This window comes from Idiotropiscis lumnitzeri, chromosome 3, assembly GCF_059441095.1.
Source record: "Idiotropiscis lumnitzeri isolate Australia: NSW breed Sydney's pygmy pipehorse chromosome 3, RoL_Ilum_1.0, whole genome shotgun sequence".
Taxonomy (NCBI): domain Eukaryota; kingdom Metazoa; phylum Chordata; class Actinopteri; order Syngnathiformes; family Syngnathidae; genus Idiotropiscis; species Idiotropiscis lumnitzeri.
The window spans coordinates 474021-492843 of record NC_142393.1 but is presented as its reverse complement, the minus strand read 5'-3'; the positions used below and the strand labels follow the sequence as shown (position 1 = coordinate 492843).

The 18823-nt window shown below is 52.4% G+C and overlaps 1 protein-coding gene across 11 annotated transcripts in view; it reads right to left on the bottom strand.

Annotated features, from left to right (window-relative positions):
* Positions 1–18823, bottom strand: part of camta1a (calmodulin binding transcription activator 1a) — a 218991-nt gene that overhangs the window by 12212 nt on the left and 187956 nt on the right. For 9 of the 11 annotated variants that reach the window (XM_088291832.1, XM_088291837.1, XM_088291827.1 and 6 more), the window contains 5 exons: positions 13107–13260; positions 9091–9231; positions 5872–8126; positions 4442–4568; positions 4236–4370 (listed from right to left, as the gene is read on the bottom strand). In XM_088291832.1, the coding sequence (XP_088147958.1) occupies positions 4236–4370; positions 4442–4568; positions 5872–8126; positions 9091–9231; positions 13107–13260 (2812 nt within the window). The remainder of the gene's footprint in view (positions 1–4235; positions 4371–4441; positions 4569–5871; positions 8127–9090; positions 9232–13106; positions 13261–18823) is intronic. The other 2 variants (XM_088291833.1, XM_088291838.1) reach the window with 1 other exon arrangement.

Sequence of the window (18823 nt, the reverse complement as noted above, 5' to 3'; positions counted from 1 at the left end):
GGAGCCTATCCCGGCTATCTTCGGGCAGTAGGCGGGGGACACCCTGAACGGGTTGCCAGCCAATCGCAGGGCACACAGAGACGAGCAACCATCCGCGCTCACACTCACACCTGAAGCAATTGAGAGTGTTCAATCGGCCATGCATGTTTTTGGAATGTGGGAGGAAACCGGAGTACCCGGAGGAAACCCACGCAGGCACGGGGAGAACATGCAAACGCCACACAGGCTGGCCGGAGCCGGGCTTGAACCCACGACCGATGCTGTCTGGTCAAAACATTTGAAAGCAAACTTGTCAAACTCCAGTCATGCTTTTTTCTGCAGGTTTTCCAACTTTCCCGCCTGCAACCTGTTTGCATGGCCAAAGAGAGAAAAGCATTTGCAACATAATTTGGCAAACTAACACTGACACACCCAAAAAAAAAAAACAGAAACTTCCAAATTGTGACGTAGCACGTTTGAGCGCGATGCCAGCGGTGCAATTTGGAATCATATGGAAAAATGAATCAACAGTTCGCAAAGGTCGAAGCGTGACGGCTTTGCTTGTCCTGCAACAAAAAGAGAGAGCGCGTCTCTTCGCCGGCTGGCATTTGTGCGGCCAAAAAGGTTACACGTCGAGTCTGAAAAGTCAAGAGACACTTTCTGTCGCAACAACGGTAAAATGCCAAGAGCGAGCGACCTCCGTGTCATCTACCGTTGCTACACGGTTGCGCCTCGGGTCGTGGCCGGCGAGCAGTCCCAATTTCGGGTTTTTCTTTAACATCATGTGCAGAAAAAAAGAGGACGTATCGCTGACGCAACTCAGTCACTTTTCAGACGACGCCAAAAGTGGCAAGCGTCAGAATTGTTGGGTGAAATGTTCATCCGTCCATCCAGAATCGGAGCCGCTTCTCCTCACGAGGGTCGCGGGTGTGCTGGAGCCCATGGCAGCTGTCTTCGGACAGTAGGCGGGGTCACACCCTTGATTGGTCGTCAGCCAATTACGCGCCGTGGTGTCAATTTTTTCAAGATCAACTCGGAACTCGTTCCGAGCGACACACAACAAGTGGCAAAGCTTTTATCATTCCGGGCACAAGGGATGAATGAATAACGACGGGCGCCACTGTGAAGGAGAAAACGAACCCGAAACAAGAATTTTGTGCGTCTCCTGAAAGGAAGCGATGATATCGCAACCGCCACATGCAGTCACGAAAAGGAGTTTTCATTTGGTCGCGTCTGACTGAAGCCTGTAAATGCTCAGCGCCATCGTTTTGGCGCTCGGGGCCGACAATTTTTATGAATTAGGCCAGTGGGTGGAGTCCAGATGGGTACCGAGATCGCGGCCGGAGGGCGGGGGACCGATCGGCAAAAAAAGGGTCAAGTGCCCGGCTCTGATAGTTTCGCTTCATTGCGCAATCAAATCCACGAAATAATTGAAAGCTGATCGGCAAAGCGAGGGCAAACTCTGGATGGAAGGACGAGTAGAAAATTCCATTGATCGTTGGCTGATAAATGGAAAGATATACTTTGAAGATCGCTGGACGCTACTGAAGACAAACACGACTTTGCTTGAATCAACAAGAGCGACACACGACAATACGGCAATTGGCAGCCCCGTGATCGTTTGGGACAGTTGAAAATGGAACGAGGCCGATTCTCAACCACGTTGAGCTCATCAGGTGTGACTTTATTGCTCCAAAATGAAAAAATAAAGTATTTTCGACATCAATTCAACAATTCAAAGCTCTTCCCCGAGATGACGATGCCGAATACATTTGTGTTTCCCGCAGTTTGCGGCCCACCCAACAAGTTTTTGTGTTCAACTAAACGGGCCCACGTTGACCAACTTCCCAAAACAAGATTGTGATACTTTTTGTGACATTTTGTTCGGGGGCTGTGCCGTGAGATTGAGCTCATGTAAAATAGGCCATGTGAGACGCGGCACTTTTTCAATGAGGCTGTCGTGAATAATGGGCGGAACCAAAAAAAAAAACTGAAGAGAATAAAAATGCTTGCTTGATTTCACGCCGTAGTAGCGAGGCAAGACTTTTGGACAACATTTGTTTTAAAGTGCACCTCAGCACAGTTTCAGAAACAACAGCAGCAAGAGACTTCAACTTCTTCGGACCGCTCGCTCGCTCACACGCGCGCACACGCACACACACAATAACCAACAAGCCAGAAAAAAAAAAAACACAACAGCGTGTAGCCTGAGGTTCTAACCTTCTATCTTATTTTCCATCGGGTTGAGTCCATCCCAAACACGGGTGGGAAAAAACAAGACGCCTCCTGTGGTGGTTCGGTCACCGGTGTTATCCTGACCCATGCGAGCAGCACCACAGCATGGCTGCGTCCCCCCCACCCCCCACACACACAAAGGCCAAAAAAAAAAAGAAAAAATGTTGGTCCCAGCTCGTCAGACAAAGAAAGACGAAAACACATCCGCGTCCGCGTTGGGTGGACCGAGTGTGTGTCAGCCTGCACCGCGAACTCAAACAATGGAAGAAGTGAGAGGAGAGAGCGGCGCTGAGAGCTGCTCCTCTTGCTCGAAAAGCCCCCGCCCCCGCCCCTCTTCTTTCACCTCACGCACACGCACACGCACACGCGCTAGTGCGCACGTGCTGCTGGTAAACAGACGCCATCGTTCCTCCAGCCCTCGCTCACCTCTTTGTTTACCGCCGTGACAGCAACGGCATCACATTCAAACAGGTTTGTTGTGCACGCGCACGCGCACGCGCTGGACTGTGCCGCCTCGTTAAAACACAATTGAACGCATTACGCCCACCCAGCGGCTGTGTTGGGCTTGCTCGGTGTGCTGCTTGCAGCCGTCAGCACGCCGCTTCGCTTGCGTGAGGAGGCAGACCGGCAGCAGCTAAACGAGCCACACACGCGCGCGCGCGCACGCACGCACGGACACACTCCTGACCAGGGATGGAAGTGCGGAATCTTATTGGAGAGACGTGCAGCAATGCTGGCTGTGTCCTGCCCATGGCTCCCTACCTGCAATGCTGCAAAGGAAGCGGAAAAAAAAAAGAAAGAAGCGCCCCTTCCCCCACTCTGCATTATGACAAATCAAGGCAGGCAGGCAGGCAGGCAGCAGTGTCATGAGCATGATCACAACACCAAGTTGTCATTTTTTTGCCAAATGACTAAATGCAAAGTGTTCCGTCAGCCGCCTTAAGAATCAGACGCGCAAGTCGGCGCGTGCGTTCGCACTGCATCGGAAACGCAGCGTGAAGGATGACGACGACCGCGGCATGCGCCACTTACACAGTCTGCCCTACTTGGGAACAAAGTTAGCAGACACGCTCGGTTTCAACAAAGCGCAAGAGTCTGTGTGTGCGTGCGTGTGAGCGATTTTTTTTCAGGCAGTGGACTTGATGCTGCTGGCGATTTGGCAAATTCCAAAGGCAGCACTGGTTGGAGAGTTACAAATATATTTGACTTTTGCTTCATTTCTCATTTTTCTTCTGCGGTCCAAGAGAAATGTCCCTTCATTCAACGGTCACATTATTGGCCTGAAACATGCAAAGAGTTGCTTCCAAAACGTCGCCAAGCTTAGTGAACGTTTGTCAACATGAGCTCATTCAATTTTGAAGGATGGCTCTCCCCGAGACAACCGCAATCATAAAGAAATTGTCGTCAAATGACGGACGGTCGGCGTCTCGAGTCTGACCGGAGCCACAGCTCGACGTCTTCTTGCGTGAATGTCGACGAAAGCAGAAAATGAAGCGCTGCAAGCGGACGACGGCGGCTCGCAAGCAAAGAGTTAAACTCGGCAAGGTAAAAGGATGGGCTTGTTTTTCACCTCCTCAGCCGCTTGCGTGAATGGGCCAGCGATGCTGAGGCATTCGCGAATGAATGGCGGAGAGATTTGCCGCGACTCCCTCCAGGGCCGTCTGCAATGCAGCTGTCCTGCCAACTCGGGCTTCGCCGCGTCCTACTTTCTCCCGTCACTGCAGTAATGTTTTGCCTCACATCGGCACGGGCATGTTCTGCGTGTCTTGCAGCGTCAGAGCTCGTTACGTTGGGCTCATGAAACTGCAGTTGGCTCAATATGAAAAGCCAACACGCTGTTGACGATGCCACAACAATGCTCACAAAGGATGCCCAAAACGGCTCAAATAAAGTATGGAATGGAATAATATATAGTCCAGGAAATGAAAGACAATTTTATTTGATTTTTTTTTTGGAGATTCCCTCAAGATTTAGAAGGCAATGTTTGAAAAGAAGCGTTTGAGAGCGTGAGCGTGACTTACCATCCAGTGAGAGCCAGTCGTGCTGCGAGGAGGGCAGCGACGGAAGCGCGCGAGCTTTGTACTCAAAAACCACCGAGCTGGAGATGATGTGATTGCTAACGGCCACCTGCAGCGTCACCAGACCCGTGTCATGAGCTGAAGACACGGACCACACGTTGAGAGCAAATCATTTGGAGAGCGCGCCGACATTTGCCGACTTATCTGACCTGGGCAGTAGCAACGCAGCACTCCCGGTTGGATGAGAGAGGCCGGAACTGAGATCTGGTCGAATAAGCAGCTGTAGTTTGAGGGCGATTCTTGCCAAGGTCCCGTGATCAGCACTTTCACACCACCCTGCAAAACACGTGCGTGCGTGTGGAGTGCACAAAGTCAACAGCAAGTGACAAATATTTATCTTCGTCGGAATCCAAAACATTTTCCGTCACTGAAGAAAACGTGACGAGACTCAAACGAGATCCTTTTAGGATTTCAGTTCTTCGGTCTACGATCGTTCGAACCGCAAACGCCTGCGAGTCGCCCAACAAAACGAGGCTGACGCCGACATAGCAACAGCGGTTGTTTTTATTTTCGCGCAAATCTGTCTCCTTTTTGAAAATACTGTCTTGTCCGGATTACAAAGTTCGGTCACTGATTTAGGTTTTCACCGCGGCGAACTTCAAGAAAGTCTCGTCTGCAAAACCGGAGTTGAGGACGCTGCTGTAGATTTCTTCATTTCGTTCAACTTGGCCAAGTTTATTGAAGTTGATTCCCAAAAAGACCAGCACGGCCAAGTTGCCATCTGATGGACAGATTAAGTCAACCGAGATGCTTTTAGAGCAATTGCACCCTCGTTTAAATCGGATTATGGAGAGCTTTAAAAAAAGGAGGAGTTGAGTACTGAATTATTTTGTACTTACAAGTAGTGGTGCTGATTATGAGGAGCTGAAGAGATTTGAGGACTGCAACCGTTTCTTTCTTTGTTCTCTTTTGCAAAAGCTATCTAACTTATATTTATGTTAGTGCAGAATAGTCATTTTCTTTCATGTTTTTAATCATTATTCCCACGGAGCAGAATACCTTCCAGATTGGAAAATGCCACGCAGTGCAAACTGCAGCCACAAAACATTTTGTTCAATCCACGCGTTTCGGATCTCTGTGACAAAAATATGCAAACGTGAGCATCATGTAAGAATTATTTTGGATGAACAGGACTGTTGGATAGAGCGCTTCAGTCAAGTAAAAAAACAAAACAAAAACAATAACGAGGGAAGCTTTTCGCAGTTCATATTTGCTGCCGCCCAGAAGCAAAATTGACATCAGTTGTAAACGAGTGGCGTGAAATCTTTCTATTGGGCCTTACTGCCATCTTGTGGACGGTTACGGTAACGACACGCTGATGATTACTCCCAGACGGAATTCTGTATTATTGTGCTGAACATTCGAGGAGCTCCCAAGTGACTATTTGACTGAAGCGGGAGCTTGTCCTAGCTGTCGTCACGCCAGCGGACACCGTGAAAAACTTTCGACATTCCAACAGGAGCACAAACAGCCCCGCTTCGCATCTTGTAGAAACGCAGCACGCCAAGTCCATCTTGCCAAAGCAAAGGGAGCGCCATTTAGGATTCCTTCAAGTCAAAGAGCAAATCGAATCACTCACCTCAGGATAGGACCACTCAGGAGAGTAGTCCGTGAACATGAAGAGCCGCCCAGTGGCCTGGAGCATGCCCAGAGCGCCGTGCGCTACGGCGGCAGAGACCACGTCGGCGACATTCATGTATGACAGTGAAGCCGCCTCCCCGCCGTTTGTGGCCGCGCCCGCACCGCCGCTCAGGGACTGCGGGCTGCAGCACGGTTGAAGGCAGAGCTCTGACGGGTTGTAGCCAGAAGCCCGGGCATCTTCCCGCGCCTGTTGGGGGCCCGCGCCGGCAACGTTTGGACCCTCAGAGCTGCGCGAAGTGACGAGCTGGTGAGCGTAGAGGCTTCCTCCGGCAGACATGGCCGTTCCGCCGCCATCCGCCGAGATGAAGTCGTTGATGAGGTCCGAGAACTGGTTTCCGAAAGAGACGTCAAAGTGATCCAGGCTGATCTCCATGCCCGCCCCCGCTGCCCCTCCGTTGCTGGCGGCCCCCCCCAAGCCTTGGTGGCTGGAGACAGCGTTGTAGAGTCCCTGGACCAAACTGGCGCCCTGGAGCAGCGGCTGCAGCGGCTGTTGCTGTGGCGTGCGGTTGCTGCCATCTCCGGTTCCGTTGCAAAGTGCCACAACTTCACCCCCGCCACCATTCCCTCCAGCACCATCTGATGCCTGCAGATAGTGCTCAGTGGCGCCTCCTTCTGCATTTGCCGCCACACAGGCCTGCATTTGACCTCCTGGCTTGAGCAGACTCTCCGCTCCGTTCTCAGAGACGCCGGCCTGCCCGGAGGCGACACTCGCCGGCGGCTCCAGAGCCGCCACGTCCTCGTGCTCATCGCCGAGCCCGGGGAACGTCCCCTGGTACTGCAGCAGCTGCAGGGGTCCCGTCTGGCCGGTGCCGTCTGCTGGCGAGCCTCCATTACAGTGGGCCCGATGTTGCGTCTGCTGGTGGTGGTGGAGGTGACCGTTCCCGGCGGGAGATTCCGTCTTCATCGCGTGCAGCCCCACGTACGCTCCGGATTCACGGCTGTTGCGCTCCATCGTGTGCGTTTTCTGGCCCATGCCGGCCCTCCCCGTCGGCGGCTGGCCGGACTGAGAAGCATCCTGAAGGAAGAAACTGGGAGAACGGTTCTGATGTGACATGTGAGGACTTGGCATGGCTTGAGCAAAGCTCACGGCGGAAGCGGCGGACGCGTAGTCCTGCTTGGCATCGATAGCGCTGAAATCCATTTGCTCCAGCGTGGTGCTCGGACTTAAACCTCGGCCAGAAGGAAGCAAGGAGCCCGCTGGGGTCAGCGTGAGGCCGCCTTGACCTGAACCGGCACCGGGTGCCACAGATACGCCGCCGCCGCCGCAGTTCACGACCGCGCCCACCTGGAAGCCGCTCTCCTTGGCCAGCTGCCGCTCAAAGGACGTGTCTTCCGTCTTGATGTTCTTCACCAACGCCGAGCTGAAGCTGTAGCCGTTGTCCGTCGCGGAGGGCGAGCCGTGCAGCGTGCCGTCGGTGCCACCGCCGCTGACCGCGCAGGACGACGAGGCGCAATTCCCTTCGGTCTTCATTGCGCTGCCTCCGTAGGTCTGGCCCTGTTTGGGGTTGTTCAGGAAGCAGTCGGGGTCAAAGTTCATGTTGGTCTCCGGGATCTTGATGCTTCCCGAGTCCAGACTGCTTGAGAGAACCAGTTCCTCCGAAACCCCAGCGGCGGACAACACGGACAGGCCGTCGGCGGCGTTGCCAGGATCGCCCACGGCTCCGCCGGCGAAAGCGAACTTGTGCACCAAAGCCTGCGAGCCGCCATCCGCAGCCATGAGGTGAGCGTTGGGCCCGGCCGTCGGAGACATGCTGTAGACGGGGTCTCCGCCCACTTCCGACATGAAGACGCCCTGGGACAGGCCAGACATGACGGAGGCCACGTGACTCATTCCCGTCACGGCGGGACTGTCGGCCATGTCCGGGTCGCTGTTGAGGCCGCTGCTGATGGACACGGGCGAGTTCTGGGTGGTGTCAGGCACCTCCACCTGGTTGGTGGATGACACCTCCGTGCTGTTCTGATGCAGCAAGATGGGCTTGTGGACTTTCCCGTTCCGTTTCTCCCGGGCGCCGCCGCCGCCGCCGCCGCTTTTGGTGCCACCATGGCCGCAGTGCTCAGTTTTCCCCTCCGACACGTCGTTGTTTTGTACTTCAGAGTGAGCGCTGCTGTAGGCTCCCGTACGGGGGTCCACCTTGGGGGAGATGATGCGATGTTTGGCGCTGTTGCATTTGTGGTGCACGCTGCTTCCGGCACCTGAGGGCGAGCAGGAAACAAAGCAAAGGATTCCGATCGGTGAGAGCTCATAGAAAGGGAGGAAAAGAAATAGGATTTGTTTGTGTTCTTCTGTAAAGGAGCCACACCCTCCTCCTAAAAGCGTTCCATCTACCTTTTGGAGGCCTTGACTGTTTTTGATACGGAACGACCTTTCATTTAAAGTTGCATACATGAGCCGCACAGGCCTGACGTCAGAAGAATCCGGTCAAGTAAAAGCGACTAGCGTAGATCAAGTCCACCAGCATTTGCTAAATTTCATGTCACCTTTTTGTGCGACCGATCAAGTTTGTGACAAACATCATCAAGTGTGCGTTCACGTGATGCGTTCTAAGAGCACTCGCCCCCGTCGCGAGGCCGCCATTGCTCGCTAGATCGCGGCGGTTCACTTTTGGCGCTTCATTGCAGATTATTTGCCATATGGAGGGAGTTTGTGGTGATTATTTTTACCTCACAGACTGTAATTGCAAACTCACACAGCAATAAGAGAAATAGTATAAAAAGAGAAAATGTCCATCGTAACAAAATACAGGAAACGCAGCCCCCTTTTTTTTTTTTTGACCCAACATTTCAAAACTCAACACGCCAGGCCTGCCTTCGCGCAAGCAATGTCACGTGCCACAATGCCAAATGTGAGAACAGCGACCCCAAGTGGACAGAAATAATAACGCTTGTGAGCATGTGCTGGAATGTAAACTGCCAAAATGTTTCGATCCTCATTTTTCTCGGACACACAAAACCATCTTTTAACATTTCCCCTTGACTCTAATCTCTTGTATCGAAAGTATAAGATAACGGCGGAAGAAAAAAAATGCAGAATATCACTCAGGCCTACAAACAGTGAGAGCATTTTACAGCGCGTCTCAAAGCAATAAAGCATGAGCACATTGTGCATTGCCGCTCTCCCGTTGCCAACAAGCTGAGCTGGAGTCACTCAAGCCCTTACCCAGCGTGCCCGTGCACAGGCAGTTGTGAGTCCGGGGAGGAGGCTTAGTTTGGTGGCTGTCCAGAATCTGCTGCACTAGCTGCTCCACTGAGAAGCCAGAGCTGCTGTTCCCGTTGCTGCAAGTCCACTTGATGCCATGAACTGCCGGGAGAGAGGAGGAGGAGACACACACGTCAGACCACCAGTCACGCCAGACAACTGCCCCTCCCCCCTCCCCCACCTGCGACCTGCGACCTGACAAGAGCAATATTGACCACATGACACCTCACAGCGATGACAACCTTCGGACTGCTTGCCGTCCGTCCATCGCGGTTGTCATGACACTCAGACAACAACAAAGAAAAATGTTGCGTCTTCCTCCCTGCGAGTGGCTTCTCCTGAACAACAATTGCTCTCCCATCAGCGTCTCGTTGCTTCCCTGCACCCGTCCTTGTCAAAGTGGTCTTTTCTTGGCCCACGTGCGCTTGCGTGCGCTTGCGTGCGGCTGCTGCAAGCGACAGCCAGCCCACGGCGCCGTTAGCCTGACCCAATTCTCGACTCTGACAGCGGAAGCTTCCGGGATGAAACGCCACACGGATGATGCCGCGCTCCGCCAACAGACCGAGAGAGGCCGACACTTTCTCCCGGTGAGCTCAGTCAGACATCCTAATACGCCGATCGTACATCGTCGCTCGGCTTGCCGAGCCGCTTAAGTGTCTTCTTCTGTTTCGGTGGCCGGAGTTGCATATTGAGCGGCTGAAGAAAGAAAAAAATGTCCTATTTTTGCAGCCGAGCACATTCATCATCATCCGTCAAACTAAATCGAGCACCAGACTTCACTTTATTGTTTAGGACGCATGCAAGAAAGATAAATACAGAATGCGGGCGAGAGGACGTAAAAGCACAATAAAGACACCGTATGGAAAATCCGAATCAGCCTTTGTTGTCAGTGAACAACGAGATTGAAACGTTTAGATAGAAAGGACAAAAACTGTCCATTTTCTTTTTGGTTTGTGGTTTATTCTCTTTCCTATCTGCATTTGACATTCATGCTCTCATTTTTTTTTTACAAGACTTTTTCCTCACTAGCGTAACAGCTGAGCTGACTTGGGCCGAGCGGCAAAAGTGCACAAAGCGCACACAGCATATCAACGAACCAACATTCACGCTAACACTCACACCAGAAAACAATTTAGCACATTCAATCAACTCCACGTGTGTTTTTGGGGGGATGACAGACGAGCGCAGCGAGAACGTGCAAACTCGACAGAGAAGCGCCGGAGCAAAAACTTGAACTGGCAGACCTTTTACTTTGTTGATGAATTTGAAACATGATGCTAATTTTAGCAAAAAATGGCAAAGTTCATGACTTTTCAGCGCCATTTACGACAACAAACGATTACGACCCTGGAGAGGTTGAGTGCGTCAGAAAATGGACGCTGTCGTCGTCATTCATATTGGGGGTGACGTTTTCTTCGAAGCGTTCATCTTCAATTTTCAAGAAAACATGCGCAGTCCCGCTGTCATGAGCCCGACGACATTTTAAACGTCAGAAAACGAACATCCATTGTTAAGGAAGTGAATTTCTGCAACTTGAGCGCCGGTACGACCAAGTCAAAAAGTGGCGTCCGACCGTTTACAACCAGCACAAAAACCGTCTCGAGCCCTGCTTTGATTTTGTGTCTTCAAAAATTTGTGGAGAGGGAGGAAGATGACGTCCTCATCATGGACGCAACACTAAAACCATTTTTTTTTAAATCGGATTGACCAATTTCGCGGGTATGCGCCGCTCGTTACAAACCTCTTTTCTTTTCTCACGTCAAGTGAGCTCTTGGAAAACACGTTAGTTTTTATCGTTGCAATGAATCGTTCAACCCGAATCACGCCACTCCAAGTTGGCTTTTTGAAGCCCAAATGACAAGGCCCGGGCTTCTACTTTGGATCTCAAGATCAACAACACGAAAGGCAGCAAACAAGCCGATCGCTTCACAGCAACTGCGGGAAAAACTGCCGGCGACGCCCATCGCCGCCGCTCACGACGACATCAGCTTGCCTGGTTTTGTCCTTCCCTTCCCCACATGCGCTCTTCCCTGCAACCCGGAGAAGGACCTCGCGTCCGTCTGTCCGCCTGTGTGTGTGTCTGAGTATTTGTTGAAGGCGCTCAAGCGTGACGCCCGAGCGGGCCGGGGGGCGTCGCTGCGCGTTGAGAGCACGAGAGCAGAGGAGCGCATCAAGCCGGCTGCCTCGTCCATACAAGTGGAGCGTGACTGAGTGACGACGACAATCTTTTGGGCTTCTCCTCACTCTCTTGACGTTCTGGTTGTCATCCAACACCAGAGGGTGTGAGGGCGGCCCAAGTCACGCCAGGCCAGGCCACGCTCCTCGCTGCTCGTGTTCCAACTCGGTGTGCCTCAGTGGCTGGGCCAGCCAATGTGTCGTTGCAAGCGCAACCCACTCACAAATTGCCCATTTCAACTCTTTTGGGGCTGCATCAAGACTAGATGGACCAAAAAGCTAACAAGAAGACAGGAAGTGGCACTTTTGCTGTTCTGGGGGAATAGCTGTGTGACATTAAACCATTAAACCAGTTGCGGCCACCCTAGCAAAAAGAAAACAATTCGCACCCCCCCCACCCACTCTTTGCCGCAACTATAAATAATTTAGTTGCAAAACAAAAAACAAAACAAACCTTTTGAGTTCATACTCGCAGTGCATAATGGGCAAGGAGAGCGCCACTGCCAACTGCTGGAGTGGAGGTGTAATGACACTTTATGACACGGGGAAAAAAAGATTGTTCCCCAGGGTCACCCCCCCCATCCAGCGCAACAAAGTGGATGAAAATGGCTGTCAAACAACTTTCTCAAACAGAATCAACAAGACGAATGTTGAACACAACATTTTGACGCAGCTTTCAAAACCTAAATTGCGAGGGGAATTGGGCTAAGAAACTAATGTCCCTTCTCATTTCAAAATACAATGTCTTGGTGCTACCAAAGAGAACCACTAGATGGCAATGTTGCTCTACTCCACAACTAAAGCACGACCAGCCCTCCATTAAAAAAGGCTGCAAAGGACAGAAAAGATAAAAAGCACACAGACAGAAAGCATGAGTGTTTTTTTTTTTTTGCACTTTATGGATCCCTTTCGCGCAGCCCGCTAGCTAGAAGGCGTCACCCTCTTTGTCCCAACAACTCCCAAAGTTAATGACTTAACGCATTACTGCAAATGGTGCTTGGTTTTACATTAAGTCACAGATGTAATGAACACTGTAGGCTATTGTTGCTCGGCGGCTCTATGTCCTAAAAGTGACAGGAAGCGGAGCAGCGAGGAGGATAATGATGTAGCCAAAAGCTCAGTGATGATACCTGTCAGTGCGCAGCGAGCGGGGCCGAGTGTCTTTAAGACTCCTCTTTAGCTGGCCGCTGCACTAATAATTGGCCATTGCAAGTCATCGCCCTGCCATCGCACGCTGGCTTCCCCTAAATCACACACGCGTTGTTACGGGCATGTAGACGGATGCCTGGAAGATGGAGCACGTTGTACAAAGTCCCAATTTGACCATTAGCATCATCTGAAAGACCCTGACCTTTTCCACCACATCACCTCGGTCTTTAGGAAGGCCCAGAGACGCATAAAAAACACATTGAGCGTCTAACGCAACATCTGTAAAGATGATAACAACATCCATCAAGCCAAAGGTGTGTGTGTGTGTGCGCGTGTGTGCGTGGCACGCAGGAGGCGTACTTTGAGTGAGCGAGACATGTGCTGCTAACATGACTCAATAGCCAATGCCATGTCCTCCTGTGCAGTGACGCACCTGTCCAGGAAGCAGAGCTGGCACTATTGGCAGGAAAGGAACCGTCAGTGGCCGGAGATGCTCCCTGACTGAGGTGCTGAGGGCACTTAGTATAGTAGCAATCAGCTAATAAGAGCAGACAGACCAAATAAATCTCTCTCTCCGGCTCGCACTTCAGAGCACAGCGTTGGCTACGAAAAGCCGCACGTGGAATTTTGCGAATGGAAAGCGACACACTCACACATGGGTTTGAGCTGGCCGATCAGTTCCTCCTTGGTCCATTTGGCCCACTCCTTCTTGTCCGTATTGATGGAACACAGGATTGGACCGCACGGTTTGCCGCAGTCTTCGATGGCCGGCACATTCAAATAGTGGACGAGCACGATGTCGGGATTCTGCGGGGAGAACACAGATGAGATTATGCGCGGTGGCGTCAGCTGCACGGGGAACACGCGACAACAAACGAGGGCGAGTGACGTTGCGGCTCAGCTGGGAGCGCTTTCACCACTCTGAAAGGCGCCAGCTGCTAGAAACGGAACATCGGGACCCACGAATCCTACAAAACCAAATGTGTATTCATCGGCACGTATTTGGACGCGTCTGCCTACGGCGACACGTCGTCATGCAAGCGCGGACACCATTTGTCTTAGTGTGCTCGTGTGACATACGATGGCATCGGGTCAAGTCCTCACATGCGCCGAGTCGCTACGTCGCCAAACTCGACCGTTTGCAGCTTGCCTTCTCTTGCCAGATTTCCTCAAGAAATTCATTGACTGCCAAGTTGAGCAAATCCATTTGATGCAGTGCATTGGTGGCTCGTTAATAAAAGGCACGCACGAGGTCAGCTGGGGCACGTTGAAAGGGCTAAACGTAAAAAATATAAACCTGGAAGATATATATATATGCAGGAAGTTTGTGATTCGGCACCGTATGGTACTGAATTCCACCGTCCCCGGCCAATAACGTTGAAATAACGTTTCCTTTTGAGCCCCAAATGGTTCTTCCGTTTGAGCGGAACTCGCCACATCCAACATGGCCGCCACATCTACTTGGGGGCCAGCATATAGAAGAGGTGATCGCATTGGACCTGGCTCAGCTCGGCTTTCAAATTCAACTCGGTCAAGTCACTTGAAAATATTTGGCGAGAACGAGAATGCCGCTCGCTTGCACGTCTGAGAACAGACCATGGTTGATTCGTGGACGTGGTTTTGCGACTACTCGCTTAGTCTATGAGAAGAAAGGCTTTGGTCGACTGACTGACGGCAAGTCCTCCCTCAAACGTCTCGGGTGGCTGCAAAACGCTGCTGCTCGCCTTCGAACCGGAGCTCGGAAGAGGGAGCACATCACTCCAATTCGGGCCGCACGTTTCCACTTCATTTTATCATTCGTCTTGCGCGGAACCATCAAGTTCCCACGCTCCCGGTAGACGACCCCAGCCGAAAGGAAAGACATTTCTTTTGTGACCTCGCGGATGAAAACTCTGCCAATAATTTGACGGCTATAAAATGCAGAACAACCAAGGACAGTTTGTCCACATTTTACTTGATGCCAAATGCCATTAAATCAGCCCGACGCAAGACGACAGATGGTAACGAATAGAAAAATTGAGAATCCATCAATAGAAGCTCGCACGCATTTGCAGCTGAACACGACACAAGAATGGACAAAGAGCAAAGAGGCTGATCAAGAAAAATGCAACGACAACACGCGTGTGCGTGAGCGTGAGCGTGAGCGTGAGCGTGAGCGTGTGCGTGTGCGTGAGCGTGAGCGTGTGCGTGTGCGTGAGCGTGAGCGTGTGCGTGTGCGTGTGCCACGGCCGGTTGAAGCTTCATCAGGACTAAGTGGCAAATAAATCAAGACGCGGCTACAGTAGGTCTGGGCGCCCTCTCGCTGTGTATACGATTAATCAGGGGAGCGGACACCCCGCTCCGTCTCGCCTTCTCCCCTTTCATCAGACGGGTGCGGCTGAGGGCGAGCGAGCCCAGAAAAACAATTACTCGTGCGGAAGAGAAGCCCAAACATCCAAACAAGCGGCGCCCTCTCCGATGACCTCACGTCAGCACTTTGTATCGCGCTCGCTCGTTCGTTGCTGGCTTTGCTTGTTTTCTGTCGTTGACGCCGGTGGCAGTGGCCCGCTTTGGCTGCAGATGGCCCAGGGTGGCGAGCCGGGCCCCCAGATGGCACCACGTCCTCCATGTTGACTCGGGAAACCGGAAAGCTGCCACACGCTCACGTGGACGAGTTTGACCATGGAAGGGTGGACCATCGTGCGCCGCTCAAAGAGCACATTCAAAGTGTGGCTGAGAGGTAAAGCACGCATTTTTTTTCTCTTTTCCAGAGAAAATGAGATCTCATTAAGTTACTGATTAATTGTCTAATCTAAACTTTGTGCAGCCCTTTTTTTTTTTTTTTTATCGAGAGGGTTGCCTCACCTCAGCGGTGGGTGGAAGGCAATGCTCGGATGCCCGCAGGCTTCGTTTCTTAATGTGCACGTTTGTATGATTCTGTGGTTCAAGTCTAAAAATAAACCCACGGCAGCGAGATGAGATCTGCGAACTATTCGAGCCTTTCTTTTTTTTGCTCCGGCGTAGCACGTCTCCAGACAGTGTTTGTGTTCATGTTTATTGCGCCTCCCCAGAACAGATGGATAGATGTTGGGCTAATTGCGAGCCGAGTCTCGGGGAGTCCGCCGCGGGGGCGCAAGCGAGACCGGCGGCGTGGGCGGGTGAGTGCCTTCACATCAAGCCGAAAACGCGCAAAGGCAAACGTTGCCAGCGTTGCGGTTGAGGCGGGCGAGAGAGCGGCAGGAAAGGAGTTGACGCGCAATAACGAGCGCACCTTTGCACGTCGGCATATGCCAGATATCGCCATCGCGACCGCAGAATGAAGGTGACGTTGTAGCCTGGCAACAGCTTTTCTGCGGCACCCACGCATTCCAGGCAGCCGCCCGCCATCTATCGGCGGCTGCCGACTTTATCCTCAGGTCACAAACCTTGTTCGAAAAAGAACGGAAGGAAGGAGAAAGTTGGAGCTAACCAAGTCGCGGATGTCGACAAGGATGACCTTCTTCCTGTACTTGAGTGTGCGTGCGCCGCAACAAGAACAAATTTGTTGCGTTGTCTCATTAAGTCGGCGTGACCTCAGCAGCCAATCGGCTTCTCTCGGAACACCTCCGCGAAAGCCGCAAGCTTCGGATGACTCGCGAGGGCGGAAAAAGCCCGAGCGGAGAAAAGAGAAGCCGAGTTTGAGAGCGAGATGCACTCAAAGCCAAAAGAATGGCCAGCCCAAAACAAATAAATGACGTCTGCGGCATGCGATAAGAGCGCCATTAACATGAAAGGGGACGCTTCACGGAAGCCAGACGGGGGGGGGGGACGACCCTTGTTCGTCTCTGATAAAACGTCCCACAAAGACCAAGAATTTGGGCTTCAAAGCGCGTCAAAATGGAGGAAACGGTGGAGCAGACGGGCCTTTTTCACTTGAAGGTGGAATGAGAAAAACAAGCAAAGGAGGCAGAAAGTAGACTCGGACGCGACGGGGATATTCCTTTCAAGGGAGAAAATCTCCCAAAAATGGAAGCGGTCCATTGTTTTGTCACAAACGTTCAGCATCAAGGAGAGAACAGAGAGGCGAGCCGCGTGGGTTGCCGTGTCTTTTTGGTACTTTGATATGTTTTGGGCCGCCTACGCGCCATCGCAAATCCAGCGTCAACGAGTGTCACGTGGCAAACACGCGTGAGCGAGCGCTTCGATTCGTGCACGTGAGCATTTGCGGTCGCGTGGTGATGGATGCCACCGGGTGCCACTCATTAGGTTGCTCCCTTGCACACGGCGCCGCTCATTTCAAGGTCAAGCGCTTGAACGATTCCACTTCCTGCTTCAACGCTCCCTGCCGACGGCGTGCGCTTCGGAGTGTGGGGGTGGCCTCGCCTCACCTCGCATCAACTCGTACGCAGACGTAAATAAAAGCTCACGCCAAAGCCTCCAAACAAGACAGCAAATAGCCCGAAGCTAGCGGAGTAATCCATAACGTGAATGCGATTGAGCCTAATTAGGGGATGTTCAGGAGCGCTTCAGCTCCCAAATCCACGCCTGCGTTTCCCTCGTTGCTGTCGAAATGTTGCAGCGCGCAGGTAGCGAGCTCATCCGGCCTCCACTCGGCCTGGCGTCTGAAAGGCCCATCGGCGAGCAGATGGCGCGGTCGCTGAGCTCCATTTGGGGGGCAGTCAGACGCCACCTCCCAAGCGCCACCGCCTCGTGTACGCGCGCAAAGATAGAAAAGGCACACGCTGGAACTTTTGAGGAACAGGAAGAGGAAGCCAGGGGCTGAGGTCTGTGATGTTTAATTCAGGAGCACATAATCACTCCGATGGAGTTGAGAGCGGGGCTTTAAATAACTCAGCTTCGAGGGGCAGAACTGCTTCGCTCTGAGTGGGGCAATGAAAGTCTCTGTGCGTGCGCACGTGCGCGTGCACGCGTGTGTGCTGTGTGCCAGTGCATTTTGCATTTTGCTCTTCTTGGTGCCTGTGAGAGCGCGGCCCGCTATTTGCGTGTGCGACTCCTCCCCTGCTTTGAAACATTTGATTTGTGCAGCGCATCACAGAGAAGCCGGGCGAGTTTGTTGCTGTGCCAAGCGCCGGCGTGCCATCGCATAAACGTGCAAAAGGCCAGCGCTCAGAGCCTGAAAATGGACGAGCGCGCTTGACGCCGAGTCGAGCGCCAAGCCGGCCGGTGAGGCGTTCAAGTCGCGCCGCAGTTTAACGGGCGACTTTTGGTGTGCGGGAAGCGCACGCGACGCACACGCCCGTCCGTGGCGCGGGTCCCAAGTGAGCCGCTGTGCTGCTCAAGGGCAGGATGAGAAAAAAGTCCATCGGGAAACCGGCGCCGACGCCATCGTGGCCTCGGCTGCGCCCGCGGCGCTGATCCTAATATTCGCTGGACGCTCAGGTGACGCTGAAGTCACACGCCGGAACAAAACGAGGCAAAGCAAGTCTCGGAGCGATCTCAAACGCCGTCAGCATTTTCACCACGCACGTCTTCTCTCTTCACGGGCCTTTCTTGCTTTTCTTCTCATCTTTTATCTTCGCCTCACAATAACCTTTCTCTCTCTCTCCCGTCGGGTTTCCTCCGAGTCTTTTCCCCTCGCCTGTTTGCTCATTTGCATCTCTTCCTCCCGGGGATTGGCGGATTCATTTGCAGCGAATGCCGTTCCTTTCTACTCCATCACTCGTGTTCTCGGTCACGTTCAAATCAGCGGCAGGTCGGATTTGTCTCTCCGCTCGTGCCGGCCGACGAGGCGCCGCTGGCCGCGTCTGTGGGCAAAGAAGGACTTGACAGGCGATGCCGGAGGGGAGAGTGAGAGATGTGCCGGCGCATTTCCAAACAACAAGTCACAACGAGGACTGCGATGTGTCCAAGTCGACCATTATCTGCCTCCGCAACGGCCCGCGGAACAACAATCGACCACACCGATTGTGAGCGGCGACAAAAAAGCGAGCATTCAAGCGCAAATGCACATACAAGTCGAGGTGCACGCACGTCATCCGCTACATGACAGCAACATCGGCCTCAGGACTGTTGAGACAGAAAGGGGCTCATTATCATTAGCGAGATGACGACTGCAGCTCCGATTCGCAAAACGTCTTCCATGCAAACGGCAACACCATGCAAATGGTTTCCAATGTCTGCTCCTGGGTAAAAAAAAAAAAAAACAAAAAACAAAAATGATGAAATGGTTTCCTAGCAACATGTGGTCTGTGTTGGGACCACATGAAAATTGGAAAGAAGAAAAAAAAATCTTGTGCGAACGAAAGAGTGAGTTTGCGATAAACAATGCGTATTAGAGAAAGATGGAGGGCTTTATGGGGCGAGGAAACGACTATCCAGAGATAAGACGTCACGAATAGCTTATGGGCAGATAATGAAGAGAGCGAGCCAGCAAAGAGAACGAGGGAGGAAA